The sequence below is a fragment of the Dermacentor silvarum genome, chromosome 10 (assembly GCF_013339745.2).
Source record: "Dermacentor silvarum isolate Dsil-2018 chromosome 10, BIME_Dsil_1.4, whole genome shotgun sequence".
Classification (NCBI taxonomy): Eukaryota; Metazoa; Arthropoda; class Arachnida; order Ixodida; family Ixodidae; genus Dermacentor; species Dermacentor silvarum.
In genome coordinates, this window is record NC_051163.1 from 50,103,954 (window position 1) to 50,123,016 (window position 19,063).

At 47.7% G+C, this 19,063-nt stretch overlaps 2 protein-coding genes across 21 annotated transcripts in view; both read right to left on the reverse strand.

Annotated features, from left to right (window-relative positions):
• LOC119431222 (TNF receptor-associated factor 3) overlaps positions 1-19,063 on the reverse strand; it is a 276,207-nt gene that overhangs the window by 153,291 nt on the left and 103,853 nt on the right. Inside the window, exon 2 of one of the 20 annotated variants that reach the window (XM_049657809.1) lies at positions 997-1,266. The exons of the other annotated variants lie outside the window; for them this stretch is intronic. Within the exon in view, the coding sequence (XP_049513766.1) occupies positions 997-1,266 (270 nt within the window). The remainder of the gene's footprint in view (positions 1-996; positions 1,267-19,063) is intronic. 20 annotated transcript variants of the gene reach the window in all.
• On the reverse strand, positions 8,265-18,129 carry LOC125940980 (uncharacterized). Its single transcript, XM_049657833.1, has 3 exons — positions 17,728-18,129; positions 13,797-13,918; positions 8,265-10,586 (listed from the first exon to the last, which is right to left on the reverse strand). Exon 3 carries the CDS (start codon positions 10,539-10,541, stop codon positions 9,489-9,491), a length of 1,053 nt encoding a protein of 350 aa, XP_049513790.1. The 5' UTR covers positions 10,542-10,586; positions 13,797-13,918; positions 17,728-18,129; the 3' UTR covers positions 8,265-9,488.

Consider the following 19,063-nt stretch of genomic DNA (forward strand, 5'->3'; position numbering starts at 1 on the left):
CGCTCTCTTTTCAATAGAAGCCATGATGCTCACTCTTTTCTGGACGTTTATTTCCTAATAAAGAGCATTCCAATACGCGGCTGCTATTGGTAGCTGCGCTCGGCTACGTAGCGTAGATATCGCGGCCGCCGCGGGGTGCCGCCACGAGTCCACTGGCGGCACCCCGCGGCGGCTCGCTGAGGACAACCGCGTTCGGCTTACACTTAGCGCGTCGTAGGCAAGAAGGTTGCGAAAAATACTTGTCGTAGGCATGGTCGTAGGCACCAAAATGAGAAGTTGGGGCGTCTACATTAGCATCCAAGATGAAATGCGCGCCATGGCGGCATTTAGAAGGCGGAGCGTGGTCGGCACGCCCCAATCTGGGGTAATCTTCACAGTGTTAGGCATTGAAGAAGGAACGGAAGCACAGCGGTGGCTGTGTTTGATTGCCAATAACTCCGCTTTTGTTGAACGAAATAAAGTGCTTCTTGCGACAAAGTACTCTGTCAAATAGCCTATTTTCCTTTCAAATATAGTTCTCCACTTCGATAAAAAGTGATTCAGGGTGCCTTTAAAGTAAGAACTTGAAGAAAATGTACAGCCGGAAGCAACGCAATTGTTTATAAGAATGATCAGTGAACTCGTTCTTGTGATGTACCCAATTTCTCTTCTGATGTTTCAGTGCAAAGTCAAAGAGAACGAGTGCAATTTTGGAAGAGAAAGTGATTATTTACCATTAAATGAACAGGACCAATTTCTTTCAATTTTGCGTCGAAACGACATTAGGTTTTCTATAATTTCTCTCTCTTGGGCTGTCACACTCAGATATGAATAAATATCGAGCATCAACAGAATATTTCACATGAGCCTAGAGCGAGTTTGTGTTGTTTTATTGCGTTAGTCTTGATAGACACTAAAAAGGAACATTTTGTCACGGTGAATTAGTAGATTACAGTTCGGCAATAGTAAAACGGGCACTCTTATCTTACGACGGTAGTTTGGTTTTTTCCTACTCACCTTCAAGCTGCTGGCTTTCCTAGCAGGAAAATTGACACCATTGCATTCGGTTTCTTCGAATGGCTCTTGATCCAATGGACAGTGCCCGACGCCCCCTTCTAAACTGGCTCCGTGGCAAGACTGGCACAGAGCGTGCGAGCACGGCAACAGCACCGTCTGTTTCGGGATCATGCGGCAGAGGCCGCATACACGTGAATTCGGCACTTCGTCGACGAACCGCGTCGGTCGCCAGTTAACGCCGGCGATGACGTGGTCGCGAAAACGGTGCACCTGTCCTGTTCCATGATCCGGCATGGCGGTGTCTTCAGGCGCGAATACTACGCTCGTTCAAGAGCACAGTGCTTATCGCAGTGCTTATTCACGGAGCTTATCGCTATGCCCTTTGTCGAAAGTACAAACAAGGACAGATAAAATGGGCCCTGCGGCCACTATCGCGGACAATGCCGAGAACTTTTCGCACCTTGACCTTTGCAACGCGGCGACGAACAAGTGCGTTGCACTCGTAGGCGGCAGCCGCTCCACATATCTACCGCTGATTCAAAAGCAGCAGTCGCATGGACTCATGGCTTGTTTCATTATCACGTGCCACTGTCCCAATATCTAAAATCGTTAAGCAACTGAGACAAGACGGGAAAACGAATGATTTCTTATCGTCAGCGAGCATATTGCACGTAGTCAAGAAATCTTCCACATATATAACAGTCAAAAGAAGCAAGCAAATAAACGAACGGCATCTAATACCCCTGACACACGGGCAAAAGTAAAGTCCTTTGCAAGAAACCCCTTTTGTTACTCTGAAGGACTCTTTGCAGAAAGGAGTTGCGCCGATGACACACGGCAGCGCACTAACTTCTTTAGGTGGTTCCTCAAATGAACGCCGAAAAAAAAGAAAGAAAAAAGAAAAGAAAAAGCGCTGCTTGTTAAAGCAGCAAGAGAGAAAACATTTACAAGAAGCTGCGCATGTAGAATACAATTAGTGATTGTAGAACCTATAAACAATTTTTCCCATTTTTGATGGCGTATAATGCGCATATTTGGAATTTAACATGGCGGCGCTAGCGACGTGGTGCGGGCGCTTGAGAGTATAGCTAGAGTAAATCTTCATTGTTCGACAAATCGCATTACCCGCTAAAGTTTAAAACATTTTCCAAAATAAAACCAATACTTACAGGGCACCTTAGTTATGTAACAGGTTTTCTTCTATTGGGCCAGTATCTTGTAGCGATGCCTTTCCGGTAATAATGCCTTTTCGGGCTTATCGCGCTTTGTCAGTGGCCAGAGCGACGGTCCGCTCGCGTTATCAAAGCGATCAACCGGCCGTGAGCGGTGGATGATAAGACTAGTGTAGAATAAGACGTAAGGCATCGCTACAAAATCGCGGCCCAAGATGAGTTGTGCACGCTGTATGCGAGAGTACACCTTTGCGCTTGAAAAGTAGATTCCCGATCTTCTTTCCCGCAGAGAAACTTTGCTGAGAGGGAGATACTCCTTTGTCGTGTGTCACTGCGCTTGAACGCCTTTCCAGTAGATGTCCCCTTACCTAAAGGACTTTAGAGTGCCCGTGTGTCAGGGGTATAAAACGAAGAAGGCAGTAGTCTTTGTAAAAGCCCTTTAGCCCGCCGTGCGAATCAGTGACAGCGATAGCGAAGTTCAGCACACCGCTTCAGAACCTCGGACGGTGTTCTAAATACACGCAGTTTGGTAGAATTTGCGCAGCACGCAAAAGAGAGTTCAGCTGGGCAGAGGGAACAGCGCCGTGGCAGCGTCCAGGGGTCTCGCAACGCTCGCATGATGAAAGACGCCGCCATGTTGCGTTGCAGGCGTCGCACGTCGATTGTGCACGAGATGAGGCCGATGGGAAACCATTTGGCGCCAAGTTTTTATTATCACTTAGCACCTATTTAATCTCTTAATTATCAATTGTATTATCTAATATATTGCCACGCCCCTGGTCATATATCCCTTATCTAATCTTTCCTGCTCTAGTTACCTTCCTTATCTATTACATTCCTTATCTTCCTTATCTAGGACTATCTAATCCGTCCCTTATCTAACATATTGCCACGTCGTCTTCGTCGTCAGCGTGCCCAACCACGCTGACGACGAAGACGACGACCTCGAGAGTGCTAGCGAGGTGCTAGAAAAGAAAAGGCCAGAACTGAGCCCTGGTTATAATTGTCTCCATCAAAAACGTCTCTCCGCTCTTTCCTCTATTGAACCGTTACAATATCATCTATAATTCACAAGCGAAGACGTTTTACAGGATGCTTATTGAAGGTTGTAAAGATCATGCGGAACATGCGATCTGTGGGAACCGGTGGACGGGAAGGTAATTTGATGTAGACGAATCTTGTGTTACGGCTGAATGTACTGACGTTACGTAATGCTAACACACGCTACGTTACGTTATGTAGATGCTATAGGTCGATGCCATATGCATGTGACAGCATTGCTTGCGTTGAAGCAATGCTACACGGGAATTATTTAGGCTGACTTCTTTTCCTGGACCGTGTACCAGTGTAAATACTGGTAAGGGGATACACAATGTAACGCTTGTCGCTTAACCTGACTGCACCCCTAGGAAAGTCAGGTCTATTCACACCACTTCACGAATGCGTTGGTAAATTTTAGCGTAACTGTCCTTTGACACTTGCGTCCGCACCTTAGACGCAAGTGTACATCATCACGGCACTCCGACGCGAACGATTGCCACGTTACTCGAGGACAAAAGGTGTGTGAGATTACCATCACCATCATCACTAGTCTACATTTATGTCCACTGCAGGAAGAAGTCCTTGCCCGGCGATCTCCAATTTCCCCCGTCTTCCGCTAGCTGATTCCAACTTGCGCCTACAAATTTCCTAATTTCATCACCCCACCTAATTTTCTGGCGTCCTCGACTGCGCTTCTCTTCCCTTGGCACTAATTCTGTAACTCTAATGGTCCACCGGTTATCTACCCTTCGCATTGCATGGAATGTGGGAGATACCTCCCGGTATGTCCCCTCGGTGGAACAGCGATGAACACCCTGATAAAGACTCGGATACAAACCCTCATAAAGAGGCAAGGAATCGAAGCCCAACATGCCGCGCATGAGGGACAGTGATGCGATAGCATTAGCAAGTTTGACATTTCACTCCCACACCTTTGATTGCACTGCCTCCAAGAAAAGCCCGCGTCACAGATTACCCTTGCGAGAACTCATACCTTAATTGCACCTCGTACACAGAGTGGTCCATCAAATAGTGGTGTATAAACATTATAAACTTTATTTCTGTAAGGCGTCTTGGGCGGTGGGTGGGTCCCTCAGTCCAAAGTTCACTGGTGTCTGCGACACGCCTGGCCCCTTGATCGAGAAGCACTCTCTGACTCTCTCGATCTTGCCTAGCAGGCCAAACCTCCCATTGCCTGTTACTTGGCATTTGCACGGTGAGGGCTAAATTGAAATCTGGAGGTAGTAGTTGACACGTCGACGTTACCTGCCCAACAGTTGGCCTCGAGCCCACCAATTAAGTATAATAAGTTATGTACACTCATTTTTCATCGACGTGGTAAAAGAGAGGAAACACAGTGTTGGCTATTCCTTGGCCTCGAACCGGTGTAAGTCGGATATGTACCTTCGTGTGCTTTTGCACTTATGTTCGTAGATGAAGGAGCGGAAGACCAGCAACATACGGCACAAGGACGTTATCACCTACAAGAAATAACACAATCACATTACATAGAAACTCTCAGACCATCATCGCAAACAACAACAATATCGCATAATATCGCAATACCGCTATATTAGAAACACTAAAGCAACAATGCAAACCATAACATCACATCTCATACATGGCGACCGTACAAATATCTACGCTCTTATAACAGAAACAGTTCTTTTGAAAAACAAAACGCCCAACGTGCTGCTGTATGCAATATATACATGTATATATGAAGTGAGGGTATGCCGGGATCCGGTAGATCAACAGGAACTTGAGGTTGAGGACGCACGTACGAAAGAAAAACGATACTTTATTGCCAACCGGCCTTCGTCAGGGATTACATGTATGGTTTCATGTATTCCCTGATGAAGGCCGGACCCCTGCCGAATTCGGCTGAGTATACGAGCAATGTCTGACAAAATTGCCGACCGAGAAAAAAATCAGCGCCCAAGCACTCCGTACAGATGGTTAAGCAGCGAAGCTGCAACGTGCGGCCCGGGTGTTTATCACTGTGGTAATCCGGACGTTTCATTAATGCATTTCTCAATTATTGGTTACGTCTTTGTGTATATTCACGAGGTTAAAGACACTTTCGGGCCTGCGACGGAGAGAACGGCAGGTGATCCGACGGCGGCGCGAGGCGCCGTCACTTAGTGTGACTTTTTACGCACGCCGCTGCCGCAAGGGGCAGCACCTGTTCTGGGGTCCACCTTTTTCTCTAGCTTTGCTGGCACTCCTATTGGCGCGCGCGGCAAGCAACGAAGCGGGAAGCCAGCGCCGAAGGGAGCGGGGAGAGGGGGGGGGGGGGGCATTTCTAGTCTGCCAACAAACGCGCTCGTCGCTCGACCGCGCCGTCTCTTATCTCTCCCACGCGCAAGCAAGGAAGCAGGAAGCCAGCGCCGGAGGGAGCGGAGGGGGGGGGGGGGGCATTTATACTCTGCCAACAACCGCGCTCGCCGCACCGTCTCTTACCTCCACACGGCTCTGACCTTTATGCGCTGTGCATTCGCCGCTCAGTTTCCGTTGAAGCGATAGACCGCACGTACCTTTGCCGCTGCGGCGTATGCGCTTGCTGCCAGCGTTTTGACAGTCGTTGTCTGAAGTCATTCAGTGTGATCTATTCATGTTTGTTTGTGGGCGCTCACACCACGCTTGTTCATTCAGTTAGTAATAGTCGGGCCACATTTTCCAACGCACGCTACACATGCAATGCTGCCCGGATCGGCAGTGCAGCGCTACAGGTGTGTCCCTTCGCACTTATTTCGATGCATATATACCGTTCGCCTGCTTAAACCGACTCTATTTGGTTGGAGGAACGTCCCTTTATATGTCTGCCGACATTCTGAGCTATAATTTGGCTCGAGACCGCATGAGTGATTTATTGAGGGCTCTATCAGCTGTCCTCTCACCGTATGGTTGCATTAGACTCTAATTTAGATATTTAAGAGAAACATAGGCAATATAATTGCGTACTTACTGAAAGTGCCAAATTGAGCACCGTGTAACATGCATTCAGAGGAGTGCTAGAGCACTAGATAAGCTCCCACAGCTTCCAACATGTACAAGTAATGCGTTGCTCAGTCTGCAAAGTGTCACGGCACAATTTGAGGGGTGCTATAATTGGTTTCTGAATAGTGTTAGCAGTGCAGTAGCCAGAGAAGACTGCAGTCGCTTCCCTCATTTTTATTGTAAGAGAAGTAATGCCCAGCATTATAGCAGGTCGTTTACCTCCTTTGAGAAAACACGTAATTATATATTTTAATGGTTAAAACAAAACAAAAATTAAAAACAAAAGTTAGAAGCAACGCAGAAACAAAACCAACACCACGTGTTTGTTCATTTCAGCAAACGCGCACGGTTGCAAGCACGTTGCAAGCTTGGGCCGTATTGACTATCCGGCCGTCGGTTGCTCCGCAGATGTTTGGTTTCGCGTTACCGTATCGACGGTATCAACAGCATCTTTTTCGCAGAGATATCCTTTGTTTCCCTGCTCGCGGGTCCTTTTCTCCTCTTCATGGACTTTTGACAGGTAGCTGGGGCAGTTCGGAAAGATGGTTGGAACAGCATATCTGATGAAATAACCGCTCGACGAGTTGTGCTGGCCAGCACGACACCAACACGTCTTGCTGACGTGACGACTGTCACAATGTAAAATTTTCGCAGACATGGGCAGTGGATCGGAGAACACGGTCGCTACGGGGAATGGCCTCTTACCACGTTTCCGGGCGAGATTCTTCGTTGGGAGCGCTTTAAGAGCGATACCGGCTCCTTGCAGGACACGTAGCCAATATATTGCGGCCGGGTACAAAGCACTTTTTGCTCGTATTAACGCCCAATTACGCACTTCTTGCAGCCCCCACATACGCAGAAGATTCAGACCAATTCAGTCAGCGGATCAGAGCGCATCTCTGCAATCACCGAGTCGAAAGGAATCATTGAGACGGTCCCACACATCACCCTACACCCTGCAGCTAAGCTGCCGATCGCCCAATCAGTGAGCGTCGGCGATTTGACACCACGAAACGGCTCTTTATCTGGCCAGACGGAGCAACAAGAAGCGCACCTGGTGCGCGCTCCGATTGACTCCGATTGACTCCGATGCGGCGAGCAGTGGCAAGCGCCGCGCGCCGTCTGCTCGAGCAGACGACGCGTCTCTCTCGTGTCGGAAATGACGGTATTTTGACAGTAAGTGGCATGAAACCTTCTACCTGGGCTGCGATCGCGCAAACAGCTCGCTTTCCGCACGTTCGGTTTGACTGCTACGTCACAATGTGGGAAATCTGCGGTACCGCCCCGCTGCCTCTGACGGCCGCTGACGCAATCACAATTCTGATCAATCCAGAGAGGGCAAGCGAAGGAACGGAAAAGCGAGCTGTTTGCGCGATCGCACACTTGCTCAGGATTTGGCGTCGGAATAACGAAAAATTGCTTATCTTTAGGTATGGATGTTTCAATGCTGACGGAGGTCGGAAATTATCCGCGCTTGTGCCCCTGCTCTAAGGCCCCCTGAACACGTGCTGCCCCTAGCGGCGGCGCTCACTTCCGGTCACACGAAGTGGCCGCTCTCGCGCCGCAGCGCGGGCGCTCCGTCGGAGCGCCTCTCTTCTTACACCGTGTTCGTAAGTATACGCAACGTTCTCTAGTGTTGCTCATTCTTTTGACAGTTGTGTTGCACTTGTCAACGCGGACTTTCTCCGTTCAGTCCCCGGAAAAAGAGAACACGACAGAAACATCCGTCTACACGGAGGGAGCTGTTGTTTGGACTATTCAAAAAAACGTCGTGCTTACGCACCCATTCGCGAAAGCGTTGACGTCACGCGAAAAGGCATTGGCATAAAAAAAAGTCATCTCTACAAAATAGCACCCCAAGCGCGCAGCAGCATCTCCCTTTCGCCCTCTCTGCTACGTCGAGGATCACTCGTGACGTGGCGTCGCAGCCAATTAGAATTCAGGCGCCATTTCACTGCTACAGCCTACAGACGCTGGCTTTCTCGCTTAACACCATAAACAATTATTCAACAACCAAACGGAAACCTCCTGAGATACATGGGTCCTCGCTCGCAGTTGAACAAATTACCTTCATTACGTCGTAGTCAATATGGGAGAAAACACACAGCATCGCTTCAGGTTCAGAATGAGAATTTATTAATAAAGACTCAGTAATGTTAGAAGTATTTAGTAGACATAAGGATACATCAGGTTCATAACATGTCTAACCTCCGAACCTCCAGGGAACAGTCGGTAGACAGAGAATACAAAGCGAACACTTGCAACAAAAGGAACAAAGGTGTCCATTTCTTTTGACTGGTTTTCCTTGACAGCGTTTATCGATGAGCAGAACACAGCTTCAAAAAACTTATACAGAATATCAACTACGAAAAACAGCGCCCCATTGTGGGACGAGCTAAATTGTGACCAGTCAATATATGTATCCCCCCCTTCTAAGAGCAGGCTGTTCACTGCAGGTGAGCATCCGTTTGTGTTCCGAATGGGCAGAGCGCTAAAGATTTCAGGCTATGATGGTGGAGGCAACGCACGTGTCATTCTAGCAATATTTATCGATACTATAGCAAAGAACCTGGCGAAATATTTATTGCTACAATTTACGAAATGCACACACTAATTTTCACAGGCATGACATTCGCGGTAACGGCACTTTATTTCTTGCACTGAACGTAGAGTTACAACAAGTAAACCGATTACAGAAACAACTTATAACTTATTCAGTTCAGAAGAATTCGCTCTATATCGTGTCAGGAGAATCATCTTACGGTTACAAATAAAAACTTCGCTTAATATCGCTCCGTGAATCACTCTGTAAAATACAGTAATACGGTTCCAGTACACAGCGGAATGAATACTTTGCGGAGGGTCCAAAGTAAAATGACTATACACACGGATACATACGCAGTCTCTTTTTCAGTTGACATGCAGAACATTAATTTAGATGCAAGGTAACAAAGAATCTGCTTGTAAAACCTCCTCGCATATTGTAACGGGAGCCTGGCGCCTTGAGTCGGTATTAAGCGGTCCACGACACACCCAAATCTTAGGCATCCCAAACCAACTATTCCCCGGCTCCCACTGCTACTCAATCATTCTGCTTGTCCTTCTCTCCCCCTTATTTCACTTGCGGCGTTCTTCTCTACCGTTACAACATTCTTTTTTCTGACCTTTCTTTTTTTCTCATTTTCTTTGCATCAGTAAGTTATTAACGCTTAGGAAAAGATTTCCCGCATCTTTCCACGTCCTGTTCACACGGGCGAGCATCCGCTGCGTTTGCATTGTCTATACATATACGACAGCTTGAATGTAAAGTTTGTTGTTGTGAAGATACCCTTCGCCTCTCAGTGGGTCGAGTTCCGTATGGAATGAAAAAGAACAAGAGCGTTGAGAGTAACAAAAAGTGCCACCAATGATTTCCTCCATCTGCTTGTTTATTCCAGGCACTCCATGCATTACCGTCAGTGAGCAGTGGGTTGGCACTCTGCCGGCCCTGTCAAGGAGTATGAACGTCAAGTAGAGCATGAGAAAGCTATTGCCAGATGTATACTGTTCATATCTGAACACAGACAACTGAAGAACGACACCATTATCGTGCCGCAAAGCCAGGTCTGAAAATTTCTCAAACAAATTTTCCATGGGACAGTAGAACAGTTTGTCGGCGCCATCGATCTCGAAAGTGTACCGCACGTAGGGCTGAGGCGAAAGACCCAATACTACTCGGTCTGGAAATTCTCGGATAAAGTTGGTACGCAGTCGGTGTCTATTCTCCTTGCGATTCAACTCTTTGACGGCGCTCAACGACACGCTGCAGTATGACGCCAGCATTCGAAGCGCCACCTCGTTTGAAGGCTCGATACTTGTGCTGGTTCCCGCTGCGTGGGCAACGCCGCTGTTGCCCTGGTGAAGGTTTATAGCACTGTCTACTCCGTACGAGACGAGCGCTGATGAATTGCCACTTGGCGCAACAGCAGTCGCATCCACCGGGTTATGCCTTAAGGCTGCCACGTCGCGGGCTACCTCGCTTAAACAAGAGCCAAAATTGCTTGCCCGCTCAAGTAGTTCGTTCAATAGAGTCTGAATGATAGCCAGCTCATCACGACCCGCGCCTCTCATCAGGGCTACCAACTCTTCCAACGGTACATTCATACCGCGAGCAGTTTGTCCACCACGCCGCACTAGGGACGGCTCACTTGTGCGCTCAGGGGAAGCGCTGTCGGCGCCTACGGCCGTGCAGTGGGTCAGCAGGTTTGTGGGCCGGACTGCGGTCCGGCAGTGCGGGCATTCAAGCGCGTGGAAGGTGCACTCCTCTTCATAGTGCCGCAATACAGCTTCCATGTCGCCCACGAACTCGCAGCCCCAGGGTACGTTCCAGCAGTGGGCCTTGAAAAGAAGTGAGCAAAGTGGTGAGCCCAGCGGCCACACTTCTTTACCGCCATCATCGTCACCAGATACACCTAAGCACTCATTTTACGTGATATGCATCAAATGTATGAGACTTAATGTTAAGAGACATGAAGACTGTGGTTTCGGTCTCTCCTTTCTTTCTCTTCCCCTTCTCCCTTCCGCCAGCGTAGAGTATACTGGCCTGAATCCACCGTAGTCGGAACTCACTACGAACCGCGGGTGAGGGGTCACAGCTCTGACTGTTCAGGGCTGCTGCGAAAGTGGCAGCGAGCGGCTGGTACGGTGCGGTCGAGAGAAGGGTCAGGTGCGCACGCGCGAACTCGAGCAATACCTCTACAAGGTCAAGAGAATAAAAAATGAAGTTTGACATGACATTTCGCATACTGATGCGAAAAGAATTTAACGTATGTACTTCTTTTTCTCAACAATTACTACTTCGGGATGCCTCTGTGTAGCCCAAGTAATTCGTACATCAGAAAACAGCTTGTCTTCTGCCGTAACAGAAAGGGCGCGAAGGAATATTCAACGCAATTTAGGACGACAACGTTAATAGCTGTGATGAGATTGGGAAATTTTAGGGAATAGGAAGTAGTAAGCTGACGACCGACATAAATTATTGGAGATTACGAAGAGCGGCCTTCGCTTTGCTGTGGACATCATCACCCTCATCATCATCATAAGCTTATATTTATCTCCACTGCAGGACGAAGGCATCTCCGTGCGATCTCGAATTAACCCTGTCTTGCGCTAGCTGATTTCAACGAGACCTGTCTCATGACTTCCGCAATTAGCTTGATTACGATGACTTAAAGCTTTCTTTTGCACTAGACTTTCTTAGTTCCTGCTGGACGAGGCATCGTTTCCCCTCTCTTTGTACCCAGACATGGGCAGTGGATCGGACATGGGCAGTGGACATGGGCAGTGGACATGGGCATGGATCAGACATGGGCAGTGGATATACTGGCCTCCGACTACAATTGTTCTGCGAATTGCACAGCGCGCCCAAAGGCGCACGCGAATTGCGTATACCCAACTGCATTTCTTCATTTTCATCTCAATTCAAATACTAGTAAGTCCGAATTTTTGCCTAATTGATGCAGCTGTTCTTGTCTTTGAGTTACACCATATCTGGCTGGCATATCTCGAACTTCCCGCGAAATATTCACGGCACGTTTTCGATCTCTCGAAGTTACACCTTATCTCATTGCATTCTCCTCAATATCCCTAAAATACTCGAGCCCTACTTTAGTGTTCTGAAATTACCCCTTATCTTCCCCAAAACACTCGCTCCAAAAATTCTACCTCTCAGATTTGCACCTTATCTGACTGCATACTCATGAATACCCAGAAAATACTCTCCGCATAATTTCTTTTTATCTTTCAACGTGGCAGCTTATCTGATCGCATTCTCTAGCGCGTCTGAAAGAGAGAAAGGCGAAGAATGAGAGGCAGCAACTCTACCACGGCAGATGCCCGGTTGGCCAACCTTCACTTGAGAGAGAGAAGAAAAGTTGAAAGATGCATAAGAAGACAGAAGATTTTAAAAAATGGGACAGTCTGGGTGAGCAAACTCAGGTAACAGCTTACTCACAGACTACGGGCGGTAGTACAGTCAGTCGCCTTCCCAAAACACGACAGGACTTCTGTTGCCTTTGTGCAATGTAAGAGTGCTTCAGCCAATGTGGCATGATCCTCTCTACTGAGAGTAATATGTGTCATTTGAGGGGCGGAGACTAGCTGGCAGTGCACATCATCGAGCGTCTGAGGATGACGCTGCCGCAGCGAAGCTATCCGCAAAGTACTCGCCGCATACTTCTAGGTGCCAGTAAAGCAGCAGTAAATATTTAATTGTTTAAAAGATAGGACGAAAAAAAAGAACCAAACCTATTTGCACGTTACACCTATGGATATTTATAGACTAAATCAAAGGCTAAATTAAGTATACGCCGATGAATTTCGCCGTCCCTAACCAGTGCCCATGCCCGAGCGTCTACATTTACTAAACTGACGGGAGTAAGTGGTTTTGTCTGGTAGCGTTTGCTACATTGCTATATGTATACTTTCCTGAATCATGTGAACCTTGCAACAATACTACACGTTTGTTATAATAATAATAGACCACTCGCTTACACTCGAACGGGTCGACTCATTTCTTACTGGCAGACGGTGTTAGCCAGAACACGCGACCCCCCACCTAGCATAGCCAAAGAGCCAACCAGACAGACAGCCAGGCAGTCAGTCAGCTGGTCATTCAACCAGCCAGACATTGAGCCAGACAGCGAGTGAGATATTTTGATTGTGTTAAGCACTGGTAGTTACTGTCGGCCGCATTGATGGTACATGAAACTGCTATCCAGCAAGACTAACGTGGAATTTTATAAATAACACAGTTCCAACGTATTCAAATTACACAATAAGACAAATCAAAGAACAAAATGCACGCTGCAACACACTTTAGGTGTCGAACACCTGCAAATTATGCCCAGCAACCATTCCTTTGCTTCTTCAAGTTGTTTTAAAATTGCCACATTTAACGATCACTCAATTTTTCTGACACAGAGTTTGCCCAGCGGCGTAAATCGGGCGGCACATATTATGTGTAGTCCCCCAAAGAATAGTACACGTACCAGGGCACTTCACGACACAGCTCATTTATTTCTCTGTGTACGAGTCTAGCTCGAAATTGAGGACCGCAGTGCAAACTTGGCATTGTGAACTTTCTCGTGCACTGGTAAATTTCAGTTTATGGATGCGAATTACAAATAAATTCAGTTTGCTTCAGTGGCGCTAAGCCGGGAACTAAGGCGTGGACATTCGATTCATCGATCGCAAACCGGTTGGCGCCTTGGATGTCGCCCATATTTCAACAAGTAGCGGCGCCGTGGCGGGAGCAGTCCTGGACAACTCCAGAAGAGCTGCGGAAGATCTGCGACCGCATCGGAGTGAGCGGAGAGATACCGTCCACTCACCCTGAGGTTCCTCATTTCCGATTCGGCGAAGACATTCCAGCTGCACTCGTGCTCCACGAATGGTTCCCGGTCCAAGGGACACACGTTCCTGCCATCTTGTCTGCTTATTCTAATGCACGAGTCACAAATGGAATGCAAGCACGGCAACGAGGCCGTTAAGCTCGGGATCGTGCCGCAGACACTACACACTCGAGAACTGGGCACTGGCTCCACAAACCTCGTCGGTCGCCAATTGATGCCGGCCGCCGGGTAGTTACGAAGACGGTGAAACGCTCTTCCTTCAGCGTCGGCCATGGCATCGCTTCCAGCCGCCATCACGTGGCACAGCGGCGGCAGCCACTGCAAAAAAAATCACGGGAGTAATAAGAAGTCGGCAGTTTCACCCGAAGGGCGAACCATTGACAACAGTGGCAAAGTTTTAGCGCAGCGCTTAAGCTCCTCGGATGGTGATGTATTTATGAACGAGTTCGACCACATGGCTCGAAGCAGCACTCAAGGCAACTTGTGCTGACCAGAAGGAACAGTGGCCTGCCAACTACCAGGCGTCTTAGAGCGCTAGCACGGTGACGTCGATGACGACGTAGATGAGTGACATTGCAGGCCTCGCACGTCGAGAGCTTAAAACACAACAGGATATTTCAGCCCCTCCTATTATGGGACGTCCTGTAGTCTGACGTTCTGTTGTCAGAGGTCCTGTAGGTCTTGATAAATATTTAAGTAACAAGATGACAGAGAACTCTTTAAAACTTTTAGTGTAAAAAAGGTAAAATGTGAGAAAAAAAATTGGGTATTTGAACTTACGACCTAACGCTTCTGAACCCAGGATCTTACCACTGCGCCAGGGACAAGTTTTCTTGATTACATGGGAGCAGAATCTTCAGCAAAACAAGAAAAACAACGCGCTACAGAAATCAAAGTTACTGAAAACTGATTCAAAAGTCAGGCAAGCAAGTGCAAGCGTCCTATAAAGGCATCCAGTCCGGCGCTGTTTCTTGCGCAGCAACGTAGACAGCAGATTGCCGAAAAAACGACCGAGTGCTTCGCGGTGTTTCGGCGCGCCTGTCGCACATTCTACTGCGCCAAAGGCTATGTAGGCCAGGTACCATGAACATGTCAAGCTTTACATATAACTGGATACATAATTCGTTTCCTACCTTTTAAAGATCACTGTGACCCACCAGATGGCATGTGCAATGCCACGGAGAAGTGAATGTGCTTGTATTGTTTGACCATGTCAACAGTAAATATCTCTGTCTACACTGGTGTTTACATTAGTACGTTGATAGCCGAGGTGCGCTTGCACTCCACCACGTGAACTCGCGCCTATCTAAAAGAGCAAAACTGTCGTTATTATTGACAAGTACTCCGTGAAGTACTAGAACACTGATTTTGCTTTATGATATCTATATCAATTAGGAAATTCATAAATACACAACGGTGACCGCGGACGCTGTAAGGGTTGTTACTACTAATTTCTTTAACTATGCGTTTATCGAGAGCAGACGCTGCAAGATAGCTTCGCAATCTGGCGCGTACCATCACGTTGAGTTACTGTCATACTCGACAGAACTCTAACCGTCGATTATACAGTCTCGACCCAGTACTGAACTGCAATTACCAACAAATTTCCTTTCACGACGTGACGCAGCACTGTTGGCTCTGGGTTGGATTAGCCTTCACTAACTCCTACTACTATCGCATTGGAACGGAGGACTCACCCATGTGCAGTAAGTGCAAGTGTGAAGACACCATCGATCATCTTGTTCCTGCTTCGATAAACAACGAATCCATTGTGCCTTGAATAGACTGGACGATAGGTCATTTACAGAAGCAAAGGTTTTGGGAGCGTGGCCTCACAGCTCATCAGCCCAGAAAGGCATTCGAGCTCTTCTTCACTACCTGACGGCGACAGTCTTCGCCGTCACCTGGCTGCACCTGGCTTAGTGTTTGTCAAAGTGCGATCAAGACTCCACGTCTTCTCTTTCTCTTTCGTTCACTTCCTCATCCCACTCCCCTCGTGTAAGGTAGCAAACTGGACAAAGTCGTTTTAACCTCCCTGTCTCTCCTTCCTCCCTTCTCTCTCTCTATACTGCTAATTTGGACAGTTGTCTGTCGCTCTTTACACATAATTTGCGTGTTCAGTGCAGCAAAGCTACATGAACATTCGTGGATAAGTACTCATTCAGACAGCGCATCGGTTTCTTACGTTAGCGCCTATGCCAGAATACTGACACCCGAGCGAGACAGATTTGCACGCAGCCATGTAGAACAACCCAAAACTTCCTTTTCCGGTTAGCAAAAGCTTAACTAACGTGTCAGCATAACAATACGTGCAAATCCACAGCCCCCCGTGTGTCACACCTTACAATAGAAAAGAAAAATGGTTAGGCAGCCGTTGCCGCAGATTTCTATCAGCGGCCGATTTTGACGAGTCCGGCAGGGCGATTGCTTGCGTCGTGTCGTCACGGCACAATTACGACAATCGGCCACGTCCACTTCGATACCGGTACGGCTGCTATCAGCATTACCGGATTCAGAGAACGCACCTTTCAATACCGCGCAAGAGAAAAGTACCGTGCGCAACACCGATAGGAACTTACATCATTTTTTAAAGCATCGCGAAAGAAATCGCTTCTGTCGCGACGTCAGAACTTATGTGGTTGAATTAGAAAGTGACCCACAGGCAGAAAGCGTCTGTCGACGTGACAGGGAGCCAATGTTGCGACGTCAGAATCGTTCTCGCGATAGAAATCTTCTGCTGCGACTTCACAACTCTTGGTGTCGCGAAATAATGTTTCGGCTGCATCGTCAGAATTTCTGTCGTAAAGCTAAAAGTGTATATCGCAACTACAGAAACGTGAGGACCTTCTGTCGTACGACAGAAATGCGTGTAGTCACAGCAATTTCTGTACTTGCGACGGTAATTTCTGTTGTCTCTTTAACCCGGAACGACGGTGAATTAGACAGCGTCCATAGAAAAACTAAATACCTAAAGAGCACCGGCGCAAGTACCAGTTCGATTGCATCACTTTGAAATTGAGAGCCGAAATATAATTTTGCATTTTTTTAATGGTTTAGCATAATAGGCATACGCTCCCAATGAAATGTTTCACGATCATTCTTTGTCCGGTCCAGTTGGAAAAATTCCAGGAATAAATCATTCTGGACCAGAAAACAAGTTCAGGCAACTTTAGTTTTTAAATAATACAGCATATATCAAGCACATCGAAGACTCCAAATGGACCACCACACTATCGCCGATGTCAACGGCGACGACGACAAAATTTTGCCAGGAAGGTCCATATATTTGCTATTGCATTAAAACAAACACTGTTACGTGCCGGCCAACGAAAACTGCTATTGCTTACCGGATTAGGGGACGGTTATGCCGAAATTCTTTCAACTTCGCTCTAGGATATTCCCTTCCGTTACCCCGAAGACGGCAGCGAGTGGCTTTCGGTACTGTCTGATTTACAACGCCATACTGCAAAAAAAATCCACACACTATTCGCCCGCGGTTGTCGAATGATTGCCGCTCCGACACTACCCTATATATTTACTTAGGCCACTAGCTAAAAGACACCGCGTACTTGAGCCGTGGCTGGCTGACCAAACATGACATAACGTGACTGCTTCAACGGAGCTTTTAAGAGGAGACTTTAGCTCGGCCCCAGCTCCATTGTTGCCTGTTCGAATAAATGTAAAACGCAGAAACGTTTTTGAGCATGAAGTGCTATTAGCTTCCGTTGTCGGCGACCTTCAAGAGACCTTGAGCGAAAGTCCAGAGCCGTGCTATGCTTTAAGCAGGTACGGATATCTCCCTATAAATCCTAATATCCACCTATATTAACTACGCGGCTCCTGTACACGTCATAAACAGACACAATAACACGTGGTTGTCACTACTTATGGACTCAAACCAGAGGAAAGCCGAGATTGAGGAGAACCCGCAGCGGCGGCCGCATTTCGATGGAGGCGAGACGCATGCAAAAACGCCCGTGTGCTTGCGTTGTAGTGCACGTTTAAGAACCCCAGGTGGCCAAAATTAATCCGGTGCCCTACACTACGGCGTGCATCATAACCAGAACTGGTTTTGGCACGTAAAACCCAAAAAAAGAAGAAGAGACTGAGGAGAAGCGTCCACTTACCGTCCGAAAACTGCCAGCAGCGAAGCACACTTAGTCAAGCGCCGCTGACGGCCTCCACAAAACCGCAGCGCGGCACCTGTCACCGGCGTAGTACACAAGACAGCGGTATCACAGCCGCGACGAAAACCCCGGTTGTGTTGCGCAGATCGACGGGCTACCACTGGAAATATTTGCGCAACCGCTTTGCGAAGTCCAAGTGCCAACACCGCTCTCCCGTCTTGCGGCTTCGGCTTACGTGACCGGAAGCGGCGCATGGCGTCCGAGGTCGCATCGGCGCCGTCGCTACTTTCCCTATGACCTGTTTAAACGTTGCCCGGTTGTGACGCGTGCGCGGTTATGCACAGCTACGTAGCCAAGGTCATCGTCGATCGAGCAGCGCATGTATACCTCAAGTCCGTTCTCGTCTGCGTCGTCTGCCTCCGGTTTTAGCTCCCTCGCGGACTCGGCAGATTTGGGCATTGCAAACAGACGACGTTGTGAGCCAGGTACTACACCGATGTATAGCCGCCTAAGACCCCTTGTACATTAAATACATTGCCTTCGTGATTTCTTCGAAGTTCGCTCCGATGTGATTACGCAAAATATTCATTCTGGGCATGAAGTATGGCTCATGTGTAGCCGTAAAGAAGTGGTTTACTCATATTCGTATCATCCGCTTCCGAGAAATTTGACACTAAATTGATCTAGACCTCTGTGTCGTACCAGACTGGCGAAAAGCAACCTTGAGGTGTATTTTTTTTTTTTTAGACCACTGTGATTGCATGAAAATACCGCACTCGACAGCAACATGGTAATCTACCACACATAGTTCCATCTTCATTTCTTCATTTAGGCGATGAAATGCACTTTTTAGCATTGCAAGCATGGGGAGATACCTTTTTCATGTCCACAGAGACGCAGCTTCTGGCATCTAACCGTGGTTTTTTAAACTTTCAAAATTGTTTTCCACGATCACAACATAACATCAGATAATAAAAAACACCTTGAAGAGCGATTGTGACCCATAGCCGTATTCGGGTCTCAGGAGGATTTGCCGCGAAAGCAGCTGAAAGCCCAAACGGAATTGGAGGGAATCCCATTTCGCGGCAAAAAGAGACGCCACACCGGATTCCTGCAGCGTCATCTATTATGACACTTGACTTATTATGACACTAGTATTTTTTCATGCGTCGTTCTATTACATGTTTAAGTTTAGAGTAATATTAAAAAAAACGGCAAACCGTACGTGCACAAATTTTCGTTTTCCTTCACCCCGAATCAGAAAATGACGTGCTTCCGCTGTCCTTTGCTACGTACGTTCGCGCTGCCTTCAAAGGTTGGTAGTGTTTTTTTTTTT